The 20,153-nt window shown below is 44.4% G+C and overlaps 1 protein-coding gene across 1 annotated transcript in view; it reads right to left on the bottom strand.

The window, feature by feature from the left end:
• The window catches only part of SLC17A8 (solute carrier family 17 member 8), a 59,201-nt gene that overhangs the window by 28,449 nt on the left and 10,599 nt on the right, over nucleotides 1–20,153 (bottom strand). The window contains exon 2 of the mRNA XM_077168163.1: nucleotides 4,281–4,533. Within this exon, the coding sequence (XP_077024278.1) occupies nucleotides 4,281–4,533 (253 nt within the window). The remainder of the gene's footprint in view (nucleotides 1–4,280; nucleotides 4,534–20,153) is intronic.

The raw sequence follows: 20,153 nt of genomic DNA, 5'->3' as shown, positions 1-20,153 counted from the left end.
CTGGCTACTCCAGGATAACTCCAGAAGAGTCCCCTTCCCCAGACTCATGCTCTCTATGGCCAGCAGCTCTTTGGTCTCCTGACTGGCTTGCCAAATGTTCCAGCCCAACACAACCCCAAGACCAAAGAACATACTAGACAAAGATTACCCATAAGTTTAACTAGGGGTTTGTGGACAGAAGGAAGATTTTTCCCAATGTGGCCAGTTGGGAGATGAAAGTCCGCACTCTGCCAAAGCTAAGAGAGGAAAAGACGAGCAAGAGGCATGCCAGGGAATGGCATATAAAGTTTAAGTCTTGTGAGATTTGGTTACAATGGAGTTTCAGCAGACTCTCGTGGGATTTGGTTATTAGGGAAGGGGTCTTTTTAACATTCTTTGACCTTTAACGTCTGTCCCGGTCATGCAGGCGACTGTGTGACTTGCTCTCAAAATGGAGGAGGGGGCCAGGGCCCGAGCCCTGGGACCTTATGCATAGATATCAGAATATCTAAAGATCAAATCTGTGCTATAGAAACATATAGGCTTCTTTATTAACACATTACATGACAAAATTATAACCATGAGTCTAAAATTACTGTAATTTTGAAGTTGAGTATAAACATTGTTTGTGATGTTGTACCAACTGTAATGTGATATGAATGTGTTTATAATTTCCACCAGAGGCAGAGTCACAGGTACTGATAATATTACCATGGTTTGTTGCCTACATTCATATGAATGAGACTATTCACATGGCCTGACCATCTGCCACGGACTTGCAGCAAAGGATTTAGCTAAATAGAAAAATGTAACTCTATTTGATAATATTGATGGGTCCTGTTAACCAGTAACTCTTTTACAAAACTAAAAAAAGCCTCAACCTTTTTGCTATTCCATCTTAAAGCCAAGGATGGACAGTTAATCATGGCAGATTGCAATGCTTTGGCTGCCCTGTCAAATCTTGGGTACTGTGTGGTTGAGAAAGGCAAAGTTTATTCCTTTTGTAGTCATTGATAAGGTACGATGTTTTCCTAGGCTGCAAACTCCAACAGCTAATGGCTTTCTCAGGAATGATAGGATACTGGAAACCTTTTGTTCCTCACTCAGCCCAAAGTTTAAAACCTGTGTATGTTTTGATGAGGAAAAGCTATCTCTGGGAATGTTTCCCAGCAGTCTGCTTTTGAAGAAGCCAGATGAGCATTGCACTGGCTCAGACTTTATTGGGGATGGCCACAGATATGCCTTGTGAATTAGACATGGCCAGTACCAATATCAGCTTTGTGTGGGGCTTGTGGTAAAGAGCCAAACTGCAGTCCAGTTTCTTAGGAAAGCAATTATGTGCTGTCTATGGTGCCTTACTGCAAGGTGAAAGACTAACTCAGAAATGCCCTGTGAAATTAAGAACAGCCATCTCCATACAGGGGTGGACGGGACACTGCCACTAAGCCTCACTCTGGTAATGCACAATTGAGCACATTAATGAAATGGAAAGCTTATGTGCTATAGTGCAGCATTTTCAACAACAGCCCCTTAAGTGCTAAATGCGTGTTATCCTAGACTAGATCCCTATATGGAAGAACAGCTCTTGCCCCTCCCTGCTGATCCCCCGAGTGGCTGTCTCTGTGCCCACCACTAATGGATGTGGCATATACCCGACTCTGCCTGGTACACTGACGGATCAGCCGCCTGGACAGCCGCCTGGACAGCAGTAGCTGTGCCACCTAGCATGGACAGAAACCGGGACTTTGCAAAGCAGCCAATGGGCTGAGTTAAGCACTGCACGGGTGGTCACTGTCCACAAACCAGGAGACATATTAACTATTTGTGCTGACAACTGGGCGGTGTATCAGGGTCTGCCAGTGTGGATGGCCACGTGGGAACAAGAGCAATGGACTGTGGTCAGCCGCCCCTTATGGGGAAAAGAGGTGTGGGAAGACATCTGGGCTGCCTGTCACAAGTGAAAGGTAACTGTATTTCATGACTCTGTCCATAATACTGATTTTTTACATGGTGATATTGAAGCAAATGCATTAGCAGAATTTGTAGCCTGCAGCCAGCATGGCATGGGGCTGCTGAGTGGTGCCTAGGAAAACAGCGCACTGAGGGCCCGCGGCTCCGTGGAGACTGGCACAGCACTTTCCGCTCCCCATCACCAGGCCACAGCTGAAGGGCATCGTGGACACCTGTCCCTCTCCACTGTGATGCACAAGGATGCTTCACATCGGCCGCCAGCAGGCTGCGGTTACCAGGTGGCAGGTAGATTCTGTTGGGTCCCTTCCCTCACCTGGAGGTGTGGAATGTGCCTTCACAGCCGCAGGTGTAAAGCTACAGTTGGAGCTTAGGAAAGCTCAGTGCCTTCCTTAGGGTCCCCACACATGGGGGCAATGATGGGGGGCCCCCTTTCCTGGACAGCTAACCCAAGCCTGGGCTCCTGGACACGACGTCTCATGGACATTTCATTTGCCTTACGACCCCACAGCAGCGGGGTTCACTCAAAGAGCGGATGGGCCTTTAAAGGAGCAGCTGAAAGACGCTGAGTGTTCCCTGCAGCAGGGGCCACACTGGCTGTGTCCAGCCCTCACCAGCCTCAGCTCACGCCCCGAGCAGCTGCTCCCACCCCGTGGAACTAGTGACTGTGCGGCCCAGGCCGGCACTGTGGACTCAGGGACAGGACCAGCCACACTGCGGCCCCCACGAGGTACTGAGCGTGACGTGCTCTTGCCTGTGCCACAAGCATTAGGGAAAATAAGGGCGACTGGCCGTGGTCCTGGCTGACACAGGGGAGTCCTCGGTGCCTGGGGTATTGGGGTCACCAAAATGTAAGTATTAGAATAGAGTTAATACGCAAATGCCAAAAGTTGTCTATGGAACCAACCTGGGACCCTCCACACCCCAGGTGCAGTATATATGATGCGATGAACACTTATTATGCCCAGGCTAACTGGAGATTCAATTCCAGAAGTTTCTCTGCAATTGCAGGGGGAAAGTGTGGCATCAACAAGAGTTGCCTCTCATAGTTCCCCAAAACATCTTCCTTTCTGCCCTGACCATCGGAGCAAACACCTTCCTGCAGGGTTTTCTGCAGGAACCTTCGAGCACTAGAGCTCTCTGTGCTGAGTGTGCACGGAGCCGCCACGCGGTGCCACCAGCCTGCCTGGACCGTGACCCCTGTGAACCGGACCCTGTGAACTGGACTGCTGGCATGGCAGGAGTCGGCACGTGGGAAAGTCTGGAAGAGACTCTTCTCATTTTGGACTGAAATCTCAGGTTCCATCAACACCAGAAGAATGCTCTGGTTCCCTGTCTTAGGCACGGTGGCCTCACTCTGGGGAGCTGTCACCTCTGTGAGGCCTCCTGACGCTCTGTTGTCCCTTAAACGCTGGTAACGGATGCAGCATCATCCCGGGGCCAACACAGCCGGCCATGGGAACACAGCCGGCCATGGGAACACAGCCGGCCATGGGAGGGCCCACCCCCTCCTCCATTTAGACACCAAGTCACGCGGCCGCCTATGCGACAGGACAGACCCTAAAGGTCAAAGAGTGTTAACCCCCTCCCCTAATCAAATCGCACGACCCCCTGTGAGCCGTCCCTGGGCTGCCTCGCGCTGCCTCTTTCCCTCCAGCTTTGCGCAGGGTGCAGCTTTCATCCACAGCTGGGAGCCGGGGGACCAGCTCCCTCCACCCACAAGCCCCCACTTAGACCCAGGGTCCTCTTCTGTCCAGCCTGTTCTCTGGTCTGGGGGCTGTGCTGGGCTGGGACCCTACATTGTAACATAATTGATTTTCGTATAATCCAATGTGCGCTATTTTTTTTTTAATTTAATTTTTTTACAAAGGGTTCACAATCTTCACTGGGGTTACCAGACGTATCCATGACACAGAAAAGAAGAAGGTCTCTGCCTCAGTTCTTACAACCCGCTACCTCCCACCTGCTTTCACATGTGCTGTTCCTTCTCCTTCCTCCTTCTTGTCACCCCGTCAGAACCCTTCGTCTGGCACGTTCCTCCCCATTGCTTCCTCTGGGAAACCGTTCACAAGGTCAGTCAGGTTTCATCCCTTGCTCTATGACCTTAAGCATCTTACACCCCAACATAGCACCTACACCCCCCAACTGAAGCTGCTTCCCTGCGTGTCTACGAAGACCAACTGGTCTGCATGGTTCCCCGTCCTCTCCCCATGTCCACGCACGCTCCAGGCCCACGGTGGCCACGCTACCTTCCCATCTCATCAGTGAATGAATTACACTGTTCTCCTGCACAGCTCAGTGGCGAAGCTCTCCCACCACAGACTGACACTGACCTGAATCTCTGGCTTTCCATCCACGTAGATGGTGCTGTTGTTGACCATTTCCACAATGGCCACTCCGAGATTGCACCGAATCCCAAAGGAGATGCAGAACCCCAGCCCGCTCATGATGGCGATGATGTACCGCTTGGGGACGCCACAGCAGGGGCAGTCGCAGAGTGGGGGGCTTGGCCCAGACGCCTGCACTGGCCTCCCCTCTTCATTCAGCTCAATGTTCTCTCCTTCCTCATTGGTGCCATCAACTTTTCTACATTGGAATAAAAATGGAGAAGAAAGGCCAGGATTGGTGGGGGGATGGGTAAAGGATAACCACCCAAAATAGGACATAACCTGCATTTTTTTAATTATTGCTATTTCTTTATTGTCAGCATTTATTAATAGTCCTCAAAGAAACCAGAATGGCTAACATCACTGATTTCTGGATGGCTTGTTGGACTTGTATAGACATTAAATAATTTAAATGTCATCATAACCACATAAGGTTGTTATCACACCCATTTCATAAACCAGGAAACTACGCCAGCTGAGGTGGGATTGAAGCCCAAGTCCAGGTCTTGTCTTAGGTGTATGCTGTGCTGAACTTCCTGGCGAAGGGTATCGATGGATTTCATCCATACTACACAAATCGGGTTGGCCTTAATTTTGGTGTCCCCAGAACCTTGCTAAAAAGATCCACAGTAGAATATCATCCATTGGCAGATTCTTTTCTCACTCTCTCTAAGGGCTAAGGAAATGCCAGGGGACAGCAAGGGTACATTTTCCCTCACTGCACACAGCAAGTTTCCTCAGATCCCTAGGGTCTGGAGAAGTTGCTCTGGCACCTTCTATGAAGGCAGTAGGATTTTTCATTGACTTCTATAGGTGCAAAGTACATGTCCATTATAATGAATTTAATATCTTCTTTTAAAAAAAATTAATTAGGCAAGCTGGACAGTCTCTGTGAATTTAAAAGGAACTGTTTGCATCCTTTCACACATTATAACTCTTCTGAGATTGCCGCCATGGCCCAATGAAAGCCAAGTCTTTGCAAAAATCAGCAAGGCTTGCAAGAGTTCGTGAGTACTAAGTTCATTGATAAACAGCTAATACAGTGGTTAATAGAATAGTTAGACTGAAACACGATTAATTTTCCCAATTGGCCCATGGAAAGGATAACTCATGGTAGTTTCTTATCCCTCAAGCAAAATCAGGCCTAAAGCATATGGCTAGAGAAACAAATACAGGGACTCCACAAATACTTACTGAGGGCTTACTGCGCATTTCAGGCACTGTTAAGTATTACGGAACAAAAAAGAATGAGATGTGTTCTCTGCTCTCCTCCATCTCCTAAGCTGGTGGGGAAGAAATTCACATATACAAGCAGCTATAATTACTGGATGAAGCAGGCTTTGTTGAAATCAAAGTGAAAAGCAATGGTGAAACAGAGGAAGGAGCTTTCAATTTTGGCTTCTGGACTCAGAGAAAGCTCAATAAATGTGCAAGAACATTGACCTAATCAGAAGAGAGCTTCAAAAAAATCTCCCATCACGCACACCTGCAACGAGGCCGATGTATTCTTTCTCTTCTCTATCATCCACGCTTCTAGACAACGCCAACCTCCTCCTACCTGGGCACTAGATTGTATCCCCGCTCATCTACTCACAGGTTTTGTTCCACAAGTCCCTGCCTAGGCCCGTACTTAACCTTCAATTATTTCCTAATCTCTACTAGATCATCCTATTCTTATCTGATTTCGTCCATATTAAAATGAAATTTTAAAAATCCACTTTGTCCTTCAGCCAACCTCCCTGTTTTTTATCTTCCCTTTTTAGAACCCCCCCTTGAAAGAGTTGTCTGAAGTCACTGTCTTAGATTCCTGTCCTCCGGCTTCTCTGGGACCCACTCCAATCAGGCGCCCAGCTGCTCCCCCAGCCGCCCAGCTGCTCCCCCAGCTGCCCAGCTGCTCCTCTTATGGTCATCCGTGTCGCCCTCGGGGCTTAGTCCAAAGGCCATTTTCTGTCCTCAGCCACCTGACCTGTCAGCAGCATTTGTCACAGTTGGTCCCCTGCTCTTCCCTGACCACTTTATTTTCCTCTGGGAAACCACATTCACCTGGTTTTCCTCCAATTTCTCTGATCATTTGTGCTGTTTTTTGTCTTTTGCTGATTCTGTGTTTTCCCTGTAAACTCCGGAATACCCCAGAACTCCAGGGTTCCGACCTCTTTTGCTGTGTATCTATACTCTCCAGGCAATCTCATGCAGTCTCGGGGCTTTAAATACCACACACATGCTGAAAGACCCCAAATTTCACGTTCAGACCTGTCTGGTATCTCCCTGGGCACAGATACACAACTCCAACTTGGCGTGTCCACATTGAGTTCCTCCTAAAAAACAAACTCCTGAAGTTCTTCCCAACCCAAATAACAATAATTCCATTCCCTCCATAACTCAGCTAAAAATTTTGAAGCCAACCTGGATGCCTCGTTTCTTGTTCAATCTATGTCCAATTTAGGAGCCTGTGTGCCTGGGTTTGAAAGTTGACTCTTACACTTAGCTATGTGACTTTTTTTTTAAATGCAATTTTATTGAGATATATGTATATTCACCTATCATATAATCATCCCAATCACACAATCAGTGGTTCACAGTATTATCACAGGGCTGTGCATCCATCATCACAATAGATTTTTGAACATTTTCATTACTCAAAAAAAAATTAAAATAAGAATAAAAGTAAAAATAAAAATGAGAAAGAATACCCAAAACATCCTATCCCCTATTATTTATTTATTTATTGTTTTTTTTTTCCTTATTCTTTTGTCCATACACTGGATAAAAAGAGTATCAGTCAGAAGGTTTTCACAATCACACGGTCACACCTTAAAAGCCCTATAGTTATTCAATTATCTTCAAAAATCAAGGCTACTGGATTACAGTTCAACAGTTCCAGGTATTCCCTTCCAGCTACTCCAATACACCATAATCTGAAGAAGGATATCTACATACTGCATAAGAATAGCCTCCAGAATGACCTCTCAACTCTATTTGAAACCTCTCGGCCACTGAAACTTTATTTTGTTTCATTTCTCTTCCCCCTTTTGGTCAAGAAGTCTTTCTCAATCACATGATACTGAGTCCTAGCTCATCCCTTAAAGTCATGTCCCACATTGCTAAGGAGTCTTACACTCCTGGGTCTCGTGTCCCACGTTGCCAGTTAGATTTACACCCGTGAGAGTCATGTCCCACTTAGGGAGAGGGCAATGAATTCACCTGCGGAGTTGGCTTAGAGAGAACGGCCACATCTGAGCAACAAAAGAGGTTCTCTGGGGTGACTCTCAGGCATAATCATAAGTAGGCTTAGCTTCTCCTTTGCAAGAATAAGTTCCATAAGGGCAAGCATGAAGATCAAGGACCTAGCCCACCAAATTGGCAGTCCCCAGGGTTTGCAAGAATATCAGGTCTTCCCCAGGTGGTGAAATTTAATTTTTCCACCTTTTTCCCCAGTCCCTCAAAGAGACTTTGCAAATGATTTTAAATCTTCTGCCAAGTTACTCTGGAATGTATGAGGGCATCACATCAACCTGTACAAACCAACAGGATCTCACTCCCTATTCAAGGTTCCATATAATTATGCTGTTCAAATAAGTTGACCATACAAGTTAGATCTAGCTGCCTGACTTTGACCTAGTGATTTAAGCTCCCTGAGCTTCAGTCCCTTCATCTTTAAAATGGGAATTACAATAATAGTTTCTCCTTCATAGGTTATTCTGAGGATTTTCCCAAATGAATTATTATATTCAGATTACTTAGAATAGAGCTGGACACATAGTAAAACTCAATCCATGCCAGCTATATTTATTACATTAATCCTCACCATAATTCAATGGGTCCACTCTGCTAGACTGAGCATCGATGCCATTAGCTATGAGAGTCATTTGGATGATAAGACTGTTTACACTTTGCAGCCCCAATGGTCTCTATGAATTTCTGGCATGAAACCATATAATTTGAATAGCACAGAAAACTGACATTCTAATATTGATACATTATTATAATAGTATTAGTAGCTAAAACATAGGTAATATATAATAACTACTCTTGTGTTTGTATGATATAAATTCAGTTCTTTGTGTCCTTCCCTCTCTCCACACTTTCATATAATTTTCTTATTTGATGGTTAGAACATGCCCAGTGAGTCATGAGAAATTTAATACTCCTATTTGGCATAGAATATTGCTGTAATTCAGAAAGTAAGATGGATTGCTCAGGATCACATAGCCAGGAGACAGTAGAGGGAAGGTGTGAAGTCTTTTTCCTTGCTGTCCAAGACTTCTGGCTCACTTTCATGCATGTTTCCCAGCAGGCAAGTGTGTGTTCCTTCTCAGTTAACCTGACTCCCTTTGTCATCTGCACCTGTTACTTTGCAGCCCCTGCCCAGATATCATGGAAGACCCAGTTCAGGAGAATGTTTAAGAGAATTGACTCTGGAGTTGGAGACACTGAAAGCTGCTTCAACCATGTGCTTGCCCCATGACTTTGGCTAAGTTAGTTGACCTTTCTAACCTGCAACATATCCCTCTTTAAACTGGGGGTCATAATGACAATAGCTATCTCACAAGGTTTAATGATTAAATGATATGATGCATTTAAATTATTTACTGCAATGACTGATATTTAAAAGAGCCTTATATTAACAAATGGTGAGTACTATTATAGCGATCAATACATTACCATTCATAAATTTAGCATCTCTCTATGTACATGGAGATGCTTTCAATGAGGAGTAATTAATCAAGACCAGCATATTTAGGCACAGCGAGGCCTCAGATCTCCTACCTTGAGGACCTTCACTGAAGACACTCAAGCCATTATGCTCTGAATCCACCATGGCTTTGGCACGGAGACCATTCTGGCAGGCTGCCCCCAGCCAAGGACTGAGCACCGTAGGGACATAAGGCAGACCTGTTCCTACAAGACACAGGACTCCTCTGATGTTGGCTCCAATTGACATGGACAACTCCCCAGTGGCCTTGCAAAACTTCCAGGTACCTCACTGCGGTCTGAGACTTTTCCTCCCCAACCTTTCTCTCTTCCTTCTCTCCTCCACAGGCAGCTTCATGGTCAGGTGGCTGTCCTGGCCTCCTCCAGCATCTTCCCTACTATCCCTCAATCAATATCTTGTATGTCCAAGAAGGCTTGGAGTCTGCTCCTTTGAGGACCCCAACAACCACAAGCCCCCTCAGTGTCCATGGTGCCATCTTAGATATCCTGGGAATTTCCAGAGGGTGGACACAATAGTTTAGAGTGTGGTGAGGGAGGAAGAAGTAGTGACAAAGGGGAAGCTGTTCCCAAAGGAAGGAGGTCTGGGCTCCCCGAGTAGCAGTAGCACTCGCTTCCCCACCTGAAGCACCCCTTATGGCACTCCTCTCTCACTGAAGACATAATGTAGGGGAGTGGGGAAGGGGGCTGGGTCTCTGGCTTCAGCAAATTTCCCTTGCCCAAAATGGCAGCCTGAGTCACCCACCAGATTTCAAAGGACATGGAACCAACAACAAACTTAGCGCAAACACTAGAAGGAACTTCTGAGTTGCTCGCGAGTTCTTTGTTCAACCTCGTGGTAGCCAGAAGGACATACTGGTATCAATGGAAATGTAATTTCCAACCAGCTGGGGCCCCAGAGTCGAATTTGATTTGTTTAAATACACATACACATGCACAGAGAGTGAAGCAGCAGGGCACGTTTTGCATGGCAAAACTCAGAGAGGAAGATTCAGAGCTGTAGAATGGAACACATCAGCTCGGCCACAGTCAAATAGCCAGGTTTGAACTTATTTACCAGCTGTGCGGCTGCAGCCAGGTATCGCGGGCTTTCTGAATTTCACATTTCCTTATCTGTGAAATGAATATACCTTTATCTCACGGAGCTGTTGTTAAGATTAAATGTGCCTACCTGACACAGAGTGAAATATTACCACCAATTAATGAGCGAGCAATGATTAAACGTTAGGGGTGCACCATTCCCGGGGTTTTCTTAAGCATTTCATACATTCTCTGCACAGTGCTTACCACACTGAAACACAGTATTTGTTTTCATCAGCCAGTAGGTGTTGACTAAGTATTTGTTGATTTGAGGACATGAGTGAATGCAGGTCTTCCCCATGGATTGAGAGAACTTGAGGGCTAGAGGCATTGCTTATTCCTCGGTGCTTAGCTCCAGTACCCAGGAAGGTCACAATGAGTCCTTAATTTAACTGAATGGAGTCGCTGGATTCACTCCAGACATCACTCCTGAGTTGGAGCACTCACAAACAGGACTAAAGATCTACATCCCTGCCCAGAAACAAAAAAAGCAATTAAAGAATAAGGGAGGAAAAGGAACTCATTTTCCTAAGGAGTGGAGGACTTCAATTATGTGCAACGTTGTTTATTCCGCTCTGTTTTCTTTAGATGCTCGCCTGCAGTTGGTCTTTTATATCAAAGACTCTTCATTCTTTCCAGGGTGACATCTGTCCTTGTGGCTTCTCCAAATATAGGCAGCGGCCAAGCTTTTACCTGCTGCAAATGCAAACACCCATTGTTCACACACGCAATTATCTGGTAAGCATGGAAGCCTCAGGGGCCTAAGAGCCTAAAATATGCTAACTAGCCTTCAGTCCCTTCCAGAACCATTTACTTACAGTTCAGAAGTCCCCAGTAATTGTGGAGAAACTTTTGTTTTGTTTTGTTTAGGTAACAAATCCAACACTGGAATCACAAAATGAACTAGAATTGCAGATAATATCATGGTCTTTTTTATTCTCTCACTTGCTTGCTTACAATGGGTGTTCTAATTTGCCTTCCAAAAGGGTCGGTTAGCTCAGATTGTTTCTTACACAATCACTGGGTTGCTTGTCTCCTGGAAGAAGGAGGGAAATTGAAGTTCACTGACTACCGCTTACACCCCAGCAGCTGCGTGAGGCTTTGTATATAGACATTTGGCCTCTTCCTCCTCAAACAGTCTTGAGAAGTAGGACTTGGGTCCATTGTACAGCCTGAGAGACTGAGAACCAGAATAACAAAGAAACTTGCCCAGGGCCTCCCGGCTGCAGGGGCGATGTGGGGACACAGCCTAGATTTGGCATCAAGCTCCTGCCAGCACCCTCAGGGAGTCATCAGAAAGCACCTTACAGATGCCACGTGCTTCCCCTAAAAACACTTTTAAAAGGTCTGGAGAGACACTATTGAAGAGGGATTAAGAGTACAAGCCTGGAGTTCAACAGTCCTGGGGGCTCTAAACATAAACCAAGCTGTCTTTACGAGCTGTGCGACCTCCAGCAAGTCAATCAACCTTTCGGGGCCTCAGTTTCCTCACTTCTGAAAAGGGGTCAGATGATTGGGAGTGAGCATTACGTGGGATAAGGTTAGTATAGCACTTCACACTGGTGCTTGATAAATACTAAGTGGCAGCTTTTAAAGAAAGAAGAGGGGACTTAAAGCTCTGACTCCCAAAGCTGTTTTGGGATTTCAAATAGTACACCAGGTCTGAAAGGGTCTCGCTAAACGCACCTGGCCAACTCTCAGCAGCCAGTGCCCTCACAGCACCTACTACCTGTCTCCTCCAGCAGGCTATGATTTCCATAGTGAGGAACCAAGTTTCGTTAGCACCCACACAGTTTCACAGATTCTGGCCTGTTAGCCTCTGCTACTTTTGTTTTCTTCCTACTAATTTCACCCTTTCTCTGCTCATTCAAGCAGTAACCCAGTACCGGCTGCCTCAGACGGAATGGTAAGATGGAAAGAAAAAGTAAAACACGTAGTTTCTATATGGCTTTTTTTAATTCCAAAAGCCTAAGGCAGAGGTGACAAATTGATGGCTCAAGGGCCACATCTGTCCCATAGACACGCCTCGTTTGTATGATTTGATATATGCGTATACACGTGTTAAATTCAAATACATTACCAGAATTTAAAAATCAAGAGGTTGCTTTTAAAAAAATACAACGAGACTTCCGGAGAAGATGGCGGTTTAGTAAGACGCGCGGGTCTTAGTTCCTCCTCCAGAAAAGCAACTAAAGAAACAGAACAATACGTGACTCCGTGTCCCGGAGTCACGACAGAGACCAAAAAGACAGCGTACCCCATTCTGGAACAGCTGAACGGGCAGGGAGAATCTGCTGCGGTGAGCTACCCGAGGGGCGCGCGTTTTCCCGGCCGGGGCGGCTGGCGACTGGGGTCCCCTCCACGCACGTGGCTCCCCGGTCTGACTGGGAACATTGGATAGCGGGGCCCTCCCGTCACGCTTGGCGTTTCGGGCCAGCTGGGCAATTAGGACCGGCACTCCCCCAAGCCAGGGCGGCCGGCAACACCCCCCGCCCTCCACACGCGGTTTCCCGGGCCGACTGCCGTGCAGACAGACGAGCGCCACGAGCACCACCTACTGGGCAGGAAAAGAAAAACAGAGCCCAGAGATTTCACAGAAAAAGCTTTCAACCAGCTGGGTCCCACACCCAGGGAAATCTGATCAAATGCCCAGACACCAGCAGAAAATAATGGATGACGCTCGGAAAATTGAAGATATGGCCCAGTCAAAGGAACAAACCAATAGCTCAAATGAGATACAGGAGCTGAGACAACTAATGCTGAATATACGAACAGAAATGGAAAAATTCTTCAAAAACCAAATCAATAAATTGAGGGAGGACATGAAGAAGACATGGGCTGAACAAAAAGAAGAAATAGAAAATCTGAAAAAACAAATCACAGAATGTATGGGAGTGAAAGACAAAGAAGAAAAAATGGAAAAAACAATGGATACCTACAATGGTAGATCTAAAGAGACAGAAGCTACAATTAGTGAACTGGAGGATGGAACATCTGAATTCCAAAAAGAAACAGAAACTATAGGGAAAAGAATGGAAAAACTTGAGCAGGGGATCAGGGAACTGAACGACAATATGAAGCGCACAAATATACGTGTTGTGGGTGTCCCAGAAGGAGAAGAGAAGGGAAAAGGAGGAGAAAAACTAATGGAAGAAATTATCACTGAAAATTTCCCAACTCTTATGAAAGACCTAAATTTACAGATCCAAGAAGTGCAGCGCACCCCAAAGAGAATAGACCCAAATAGGCGTTCTCCAAGACACTTACTAGTTAGAGTGTCAGAGGTCAAAGAGAAAGAGAGGATCTTGAAAGCAGCAAGAGAAAAACAATCTGTCACATACAAGGGAAACCCAATAAGACTATGTGTAGATTTCTCAGCAGAAACCATGGAAGCTAGAAGACAGTGGGATGATATATTTAAATTACTAAAAGAGAAAAACTGCCAACCAAGACTCCTATATCCAGCAAAATTGTCCTTCAAAAATGAAGGAGAAATTAAAACATTTATAGACAAAAAGTCACTGAGAGAATTTGTGACCAAGAGACCAGCTCTGCAAGAAATACTAAAGGGAGCATTAGAGTCAGATACGAAAAGACAGAAGAGAGGTATGGAGTAAAGTGTAGAAAGAAGGAAAATCAGATATGATATATATAATACAAAAGGCAAAATGTTAGAGGAAAATATTATCCAAACAGTAATAATACTAAAAGTTAATGGACTGAATTTCCCAATCAAAAGACATAAAATGGCAGAATGGATTATGACCCAGCAATACCACTGCTAGGTATCTACTCAAGGGACTTAAGGGCAAAGACACAGATGGACATTTGCACACCAGTGTTTATAGCAGCATTATCTATAATTGCAAAGAGATGGAAACAGCCAAAATGTTCATCAACAGACGAGTGGCTAAACAAACTGTGGCATATACCTACGATGGAATATTATGCAGCTTTAAGACAGACTAAACTTATGAAGCATGTAATAACATGGATGGACCTAGAGAACATTATGCTGAGTGAGTCTAGCCCAAAACTAAAGGACAAATACTGTAAGGTCCCACTGATGTGAACCGACATTTGAGAATCAGCTTGGAATATATCATTGGTAACAGAGACCAGCAGGAGTTAGAAACAGGGTAAGATAATGGGTAATTGGAGCTGAAGGGATACAGACTGTGCAACAGGACTAGATACAAAAACTCAAAAATGGACAGCACAATAATACCTAAGTGTAATGTAACTATGTTGGAACACTGAATGAAGCTGCACCTGAAATATGGTTTTTTGTTTGTTTGTGTGTTTGTATCTTTTGTTTTTGTTTTTTTCTTTTTCTTTTTTATATATATATATATATATTATTAGTATTATTATTTTAATTCTCTTCTCTATATTAACATTCTATATTTTTTTCTGCTGTTTTGCTAGTTCTTTTCCTAAATCGATGTAAATGTACTAAGAAATGATGATCATACATCTATGTGATGATACTAAGAATTACTGAGTGCATTTGTAGAATGGAATGATTTCTAAATGTTGTGTTAATTTCTTTTCTTTTTTTTGATTAATAAAAAAATTAAAAAAAAAAAAAAAAAAAAGAACCAACAGAGAGGGAGAACGAGGATCCTGCCACCTGCCTCCTGGGGCAGCACTCTCCACCGTGTCAGGTGAAAGTACATTTCTTCTTGAACAGCAAATTAAAGCTCAAACATACTAAAAAAAATACAACGAAACTTGGATTTCTGGTTTCTTTTAAAAATCTGAAGAGCTGGCATGATTAGGTCCCCATTTTCCCATGGCAACAATTGGCTCTAGTTTATTAGAGTCCCCACTACTCCCTATTGCACCCCAAAACTAAGGTCAGTTGCCATTTCACATTACACTTGCACTGTTGTTTTTCTTACAGTTAAAAGGAAAGAAAAGTGTTTTGCACCCATGTCTCTATCAAAAGTAGAAAAATTAAAATCAAACTAGGAGCAAATATATAGAGTTGATAACATACAGAATCAATAACCATCATTTGTGGCTGCTTTACCAAAGCAGATAAAACTACTTTTCCCAGGCTCCCTTGCAGCTACAATGTAGGTATGTGAGCTGGACTCTGCCAAAAAGAAGAACCTGCACGAGATTTAGTTGTAGAAGGAAGCAATGAGAAGGGGATGCAGTAGGCAAGGGAATTGATGAGCTGGCAAATGCAATGGTGGAGGCAACTGGTTGCTCTGTCACTGCTATCGCAGAATTTCTGGCATCAAGTCATACACATAATACTTAGAGCAAAGCAGTCGTGGCAGCTGTGTTTTATCTAGAACAGTCTAATGATACAGTACAGTATTTTCTCTGCTGCCTTTTTCCTGGATGTAGAGCATCTACACCTGGTTCCCTGGTCTTCCCAGAGAGTCTCATTCATTCTTAAAGTAGCTGTTCTAGTTTGCTAGCTGCCGGAAGGCAATATACCAGAAACGGGAAAAAGGGAAATTTAATGAGTTGCTAGTTTACAGTTCTAAAGCTGAGAAAATATCCCAATTAAAACAAGTCTATAGAAATGTCCAATCAAAGGCATCCAGGGAAAGATACCTTGGCTCAAGAAGGCCGATGAACGAAGTTCAGGGTTCCTCTCTTAAGTGAGAAGGCACATGGCAAACACAGTCGGAGCTTCTCTCTCATCTGGAAGGGCACATGGCAGACACGGCGTCATCTGCTAGCTTTCTCTCCTGGCTTCCTGTTTCATGAAGCTCCCCGGGAGGCATTTTCCTTCTTCATCTCCAGAGGTCACTGGCTGGTGGACTCTGCTTCTCATGGCTATGTCGTTTCCCTCTGCACTCTCTGAATCTCTCATTCTCCAAAATGTTTCCTCTTTTATAGGACTCCAATAAACCAATCAAGACCCACCCAAATGGGTGGAGACATGTCATCCCCTAATCCAGTTTAACAACCACTCTTGACTAAATCACATCAACCAGGGAGATGATCTCATTACAGTTTCAAACATACAGTATTGAATAGGGATTATTCTGCCTTTATGAAATGGGATTTTGATTAAAACGTGGCTTTTCTAGGGGGCATACTTCCTTTCAAACCAGCACAAGTGGGTTCTCAAATGGCTGTTGTGAAATTCCATTTTGCTTTGAAGAGAGAAAAAGGCCAGGTCCAGGACACCAATCACCAATTAAAGAAAAGTGTGAGCGCCAGAGGGCTACCTTGTCATCATTTTAGAGTCCCTCATGTCCTGCAGTTGGAGGGCAGGTAGAACTGAAGATGAGGCCCAGGACTTAACTGTCAAACTGGCAAAACTACCCTCTCGAGGCCCTTACCTATGCCAGCATGACTTCCAAAACCTCAGAAGAAAAGGGCAATCACTTGACTACAGGCTGTTCTGCAGGCTTGGACTCTTTGAGTATAATTTGTCTATACTCACATTAAAGTGACAAACTAAGCTGCCCTTTCCAATGGGGCTCGAATTCAGTTTCTCTCATCTCAGCACCACCTTTGTACATCACTTTCCCTTTTGACAAATTTGTACCACAACCTGCATGAACCTCCATTCAGAGTTTTTTCAGTGTGATCTAGCAATACCACCAGCATTGTTGAAGACCACTGGGAAGTATTTTTTCCTGGCCAGAGAAAGGATTACTGGCTCTCCCACTAGACCCTTGAGGGCAGAGACTGCCTCCCTTGTCCCGTGATAAAGTGTAAGGTAGGGAACCCAGCGTGACCGACCCTCTCTGGAGGAGCCAACCAAATGAACAATCTTTCAAGAATTTCAAATAAAGGGGAACGCTCTGCAGTGTTGGCTCCTTCTTCATCATTTATTCGTCTGTCTCTGTTGTCTTCTCCAGAGGTCAGGAATAAAAGTCCACAGCCAGAAATGATCAAAAGATGGACAAGTGAGGAGGGTCTAGAATAAGCTCAGGACTGACTGGGGTGCAAATCAAACTCTGCCACCAGCTAGAAGCATTATTATGAGCAAGTCTGTTAATCCTTGAAAGCTTCAGTTCCTTCATCTTGAAAGCAGAACTAATAACACTTACCTCTTAGAGGTACTATGAAGATTAAATATCAGATATATAAGCAGTCTAATCATCCCAGAGGTCTAGACAAATATGAGATCCTTTTTATGCAAAGCACTATTCAAATGCACATTCCTCTCTCCTTGCTATAGCATAAGTGACCTGCATAACTACACTATATGGGCAGCAGATGCAAAGATTAATTTAAACAGAACCCCAAAATCCCCCAATAGATAATCCCATAGATAATCTTAATAAAATAAAATCCTAATAAAAATAAGATTATTTTTAACTAGACAAGCTTATTATAAAGTTCCTGTATAAACATTAAATAAGAAAGTAAGTCCAGGAAGTTTCTTAAATTAAAAAAAAAAAAAAAGTAATGTGAGAAAGCTAGGCCTACCAATTAAGATTATTGTTTTATTAAGTATGACTAACAACAGTATGGTAATGGAGCATGAATAAATCAATGGAATCGAATTAAAAGACCAGAAATCAACCTAAATGCATAAAGAAATGTAAAGTATGATAAAGATGGCAGTATATCAAATCATTTGGGGGATTGGTCGAGAAAAATAGGTAGCCATGTAGATGAAAATAAAATTGGATCCATATTTTACTCTTACATCAAAATAAATTCTAGAAATGTCAAAAATTAAAAAACAAAAATTGTGCTCTCGAGTGTGGGCTGGACTTAAAGACCTGCTTCCAAAGAACAGCGCATGTGAAGGGGGAAGTACTTCGCGGTGGAGAAAGCTGGCAAACTCTGTCCACCAGATAATCAGGGAGAGCTGCTCCAGCACGGAGCCACGCTGCAGCGTGTCACCCGACAGGACGGGACAGGAAGGACACTCGCTTCTGCATTACTCTTCCACAAGCCCAGAACCCCAGGCTAATCATGAGAAAAACATCAGACAGACACAAATGGAAGGACATTCTATAAAACACCCGAACAATGTTCATCAAAACAGTCCAGACCATGAAAAACAGGGCAACACTAAGACACCGTCACAGATCAGAGGAGACTTCAAAAACAGAACTAAAATGTAACGTGGTATCCTGGATTAGATCCTGGAACAGAAAAAGAACTTGAGTGGAAAACTAGTGAAAAAGTAATAAAAGTTTAATTTATAATACTATCTTGCACTCATGCTGGTGTCTTAGTTTTGGCAAATGTACCATGTAAGATATTAATATCAGAGGAAACTTGACAAGGAATATAGAGGAACTCTCTGTATTCTCTTTTGAACTTTTCTGTAAATCTAAAATTATTCCAAAATCCAAAGCTCACTTTAAAAACAGTGGAACTCCCGGGAAGGTGGGATTCTGAGTTTAGGGTGGTCTCACGCACTAGCCAGGGCCCTGACAGCAAAGGAACAGCCCTGGGATGAAGGGCAGATGCACTTAAATATCTTAAAGCCTCAGATCCTTCTAAACCGGCTGGACCTGCAGAAGCGGCCCTGAATCCCTTGCTGGAAGATAGATGCCATTTCAGTTTGCTAAAGCTCCCAGAATGCAACATACCAGAAATGGATTGGCTTTTACAACGGGGATTTGTTAGCTCACAAATTTACCGTTCTAAGGCTATGAAAGTGTCCCAACTAAGGCATCCACAGGATGGTACCTGGACTCTGAGGACAGGCTGCTGGCATCCGGGACACCTCTGTCACGTGGGACGGCACATGGTGATGCCTGCTGGTCCTTTTCTCCTGGGTTCTGGCTTCAATGGCTCTCTTAGCTCCCATGGGGCTTTTTCCCTCTGCTCTCTCCAAACTTCCCTGGGTGTTTCTCTCTGCAAGCTCTCTTAGCTTTTTCAGCCTTTTATCTTCTTAAAAAGGACTCCAGTAAAGATTAAGATCCACCTTGAATGAACTGGGTCACATCTCAATTGAGATAATCTAGCCGAAAGGTCCCATGCACCACATGCACACACCGGAATGGATTAAAAGAACATGGCCTCTTCCGGGGTATGGAACAGCTTCAAATCAGCACAGATGTCCTTCCTCCCTTACTTGAAAACCATGCAAGGTCTCAAATAAGGCAGATGGCCTACAAGGCAATGCGGACCGTCATCAGTATCAGCTTCCACCCGCCTTTCTGACCATGAGGCCAGTTAACTAGAATGGAAGCCCAGCGTGGACCAGACTGGGGAAGAACTGACCCCACCATGGAGAACAGGGGTTATACACCAAAGGATCAGGACTAGCATTTATGAGAAGGAAGCGAGAAAGTACGCTTGGGAATAGTATCCAAATATGCTGGGCCTGTGGAGGGCTGGGGGAACAATGACGCTGGAAAAGGGGAGTTGTCAACATGAAGGCTGTTTTCCCCTGACACAGGATTTAACATCTTGCAAAGGCCGAGGGAAGTGGTTCTAATAAGCTGCTGGGGTGGCTCTTGGAAGCTTAGACAAAGCACAGATGCTGAATGGAGACTGATGACTGCTTTTTTTTTTTAATAACTATGTACTGATTTCTAATCATTATTGTATTACGGTTAGAGGCAATGGCCACTGTGACTTCTTTCTCATTGAGAGTTTCTTTGGTCCAGCACTTGAGCAGAGCATGTCCTCAAAGTGGATGTGATGATGACTTCAGGCTTTGGTCAGCAGTAATTTCTCCCCGAGTAAGTGCCTGAAGATGGGGCCTGGTGCAGCGAGGCCTGGTCTAACAGGCGGCCCAGCCTCTCCCTTCGTGGTACGCGCGCTCTTCCCCAGAGAGAACACTCAGGTCACAACAGCATCCTTCCTTGGGTCCCGCAGTTCTCATCCTCTTTCCTTTCATTGTCCGATAAACCTAATCTGTAGGCCCATTTCATTTTTTTAAATGCCTGGTATAAAGATCACTCATTTTATTGGACCATATAGACAAATCAGTGAGGATTAAATTGGCTATCTTTTATTCCTTTAGGTAAGTTTTGATCTTTCTTATTTCTGGATATAAAAACTTGTGACTTTTTAATGTTGATCATATCCTTGATTAGTAAAAAGGTCCCTCTTTGGATGGTGCAACAGTGACTCAGT

The sequence above is a fragment of the Tamandua tetradactyla genome, chromosome 7 (genome assembly GCF_023851605.1).
Source record: "Tamandua tetradactyla isolate mTamTet1 chromosome 7, mTamTet1.pri, whole genome shotgun sequence".
In the NCBI taxonomy this organism is placed as follows: domain Eukaryota; kingdom Metazoa; phylum Chordata; class Mammalia; order Pilosa; family Myrmecophagidae; genus Tamandua; species Tamandua tetradactyla.
Note: the sequence above shows the minus strand (reverse complement) of the source record. Positions and strands in the feature narration are given on the sequence as shown.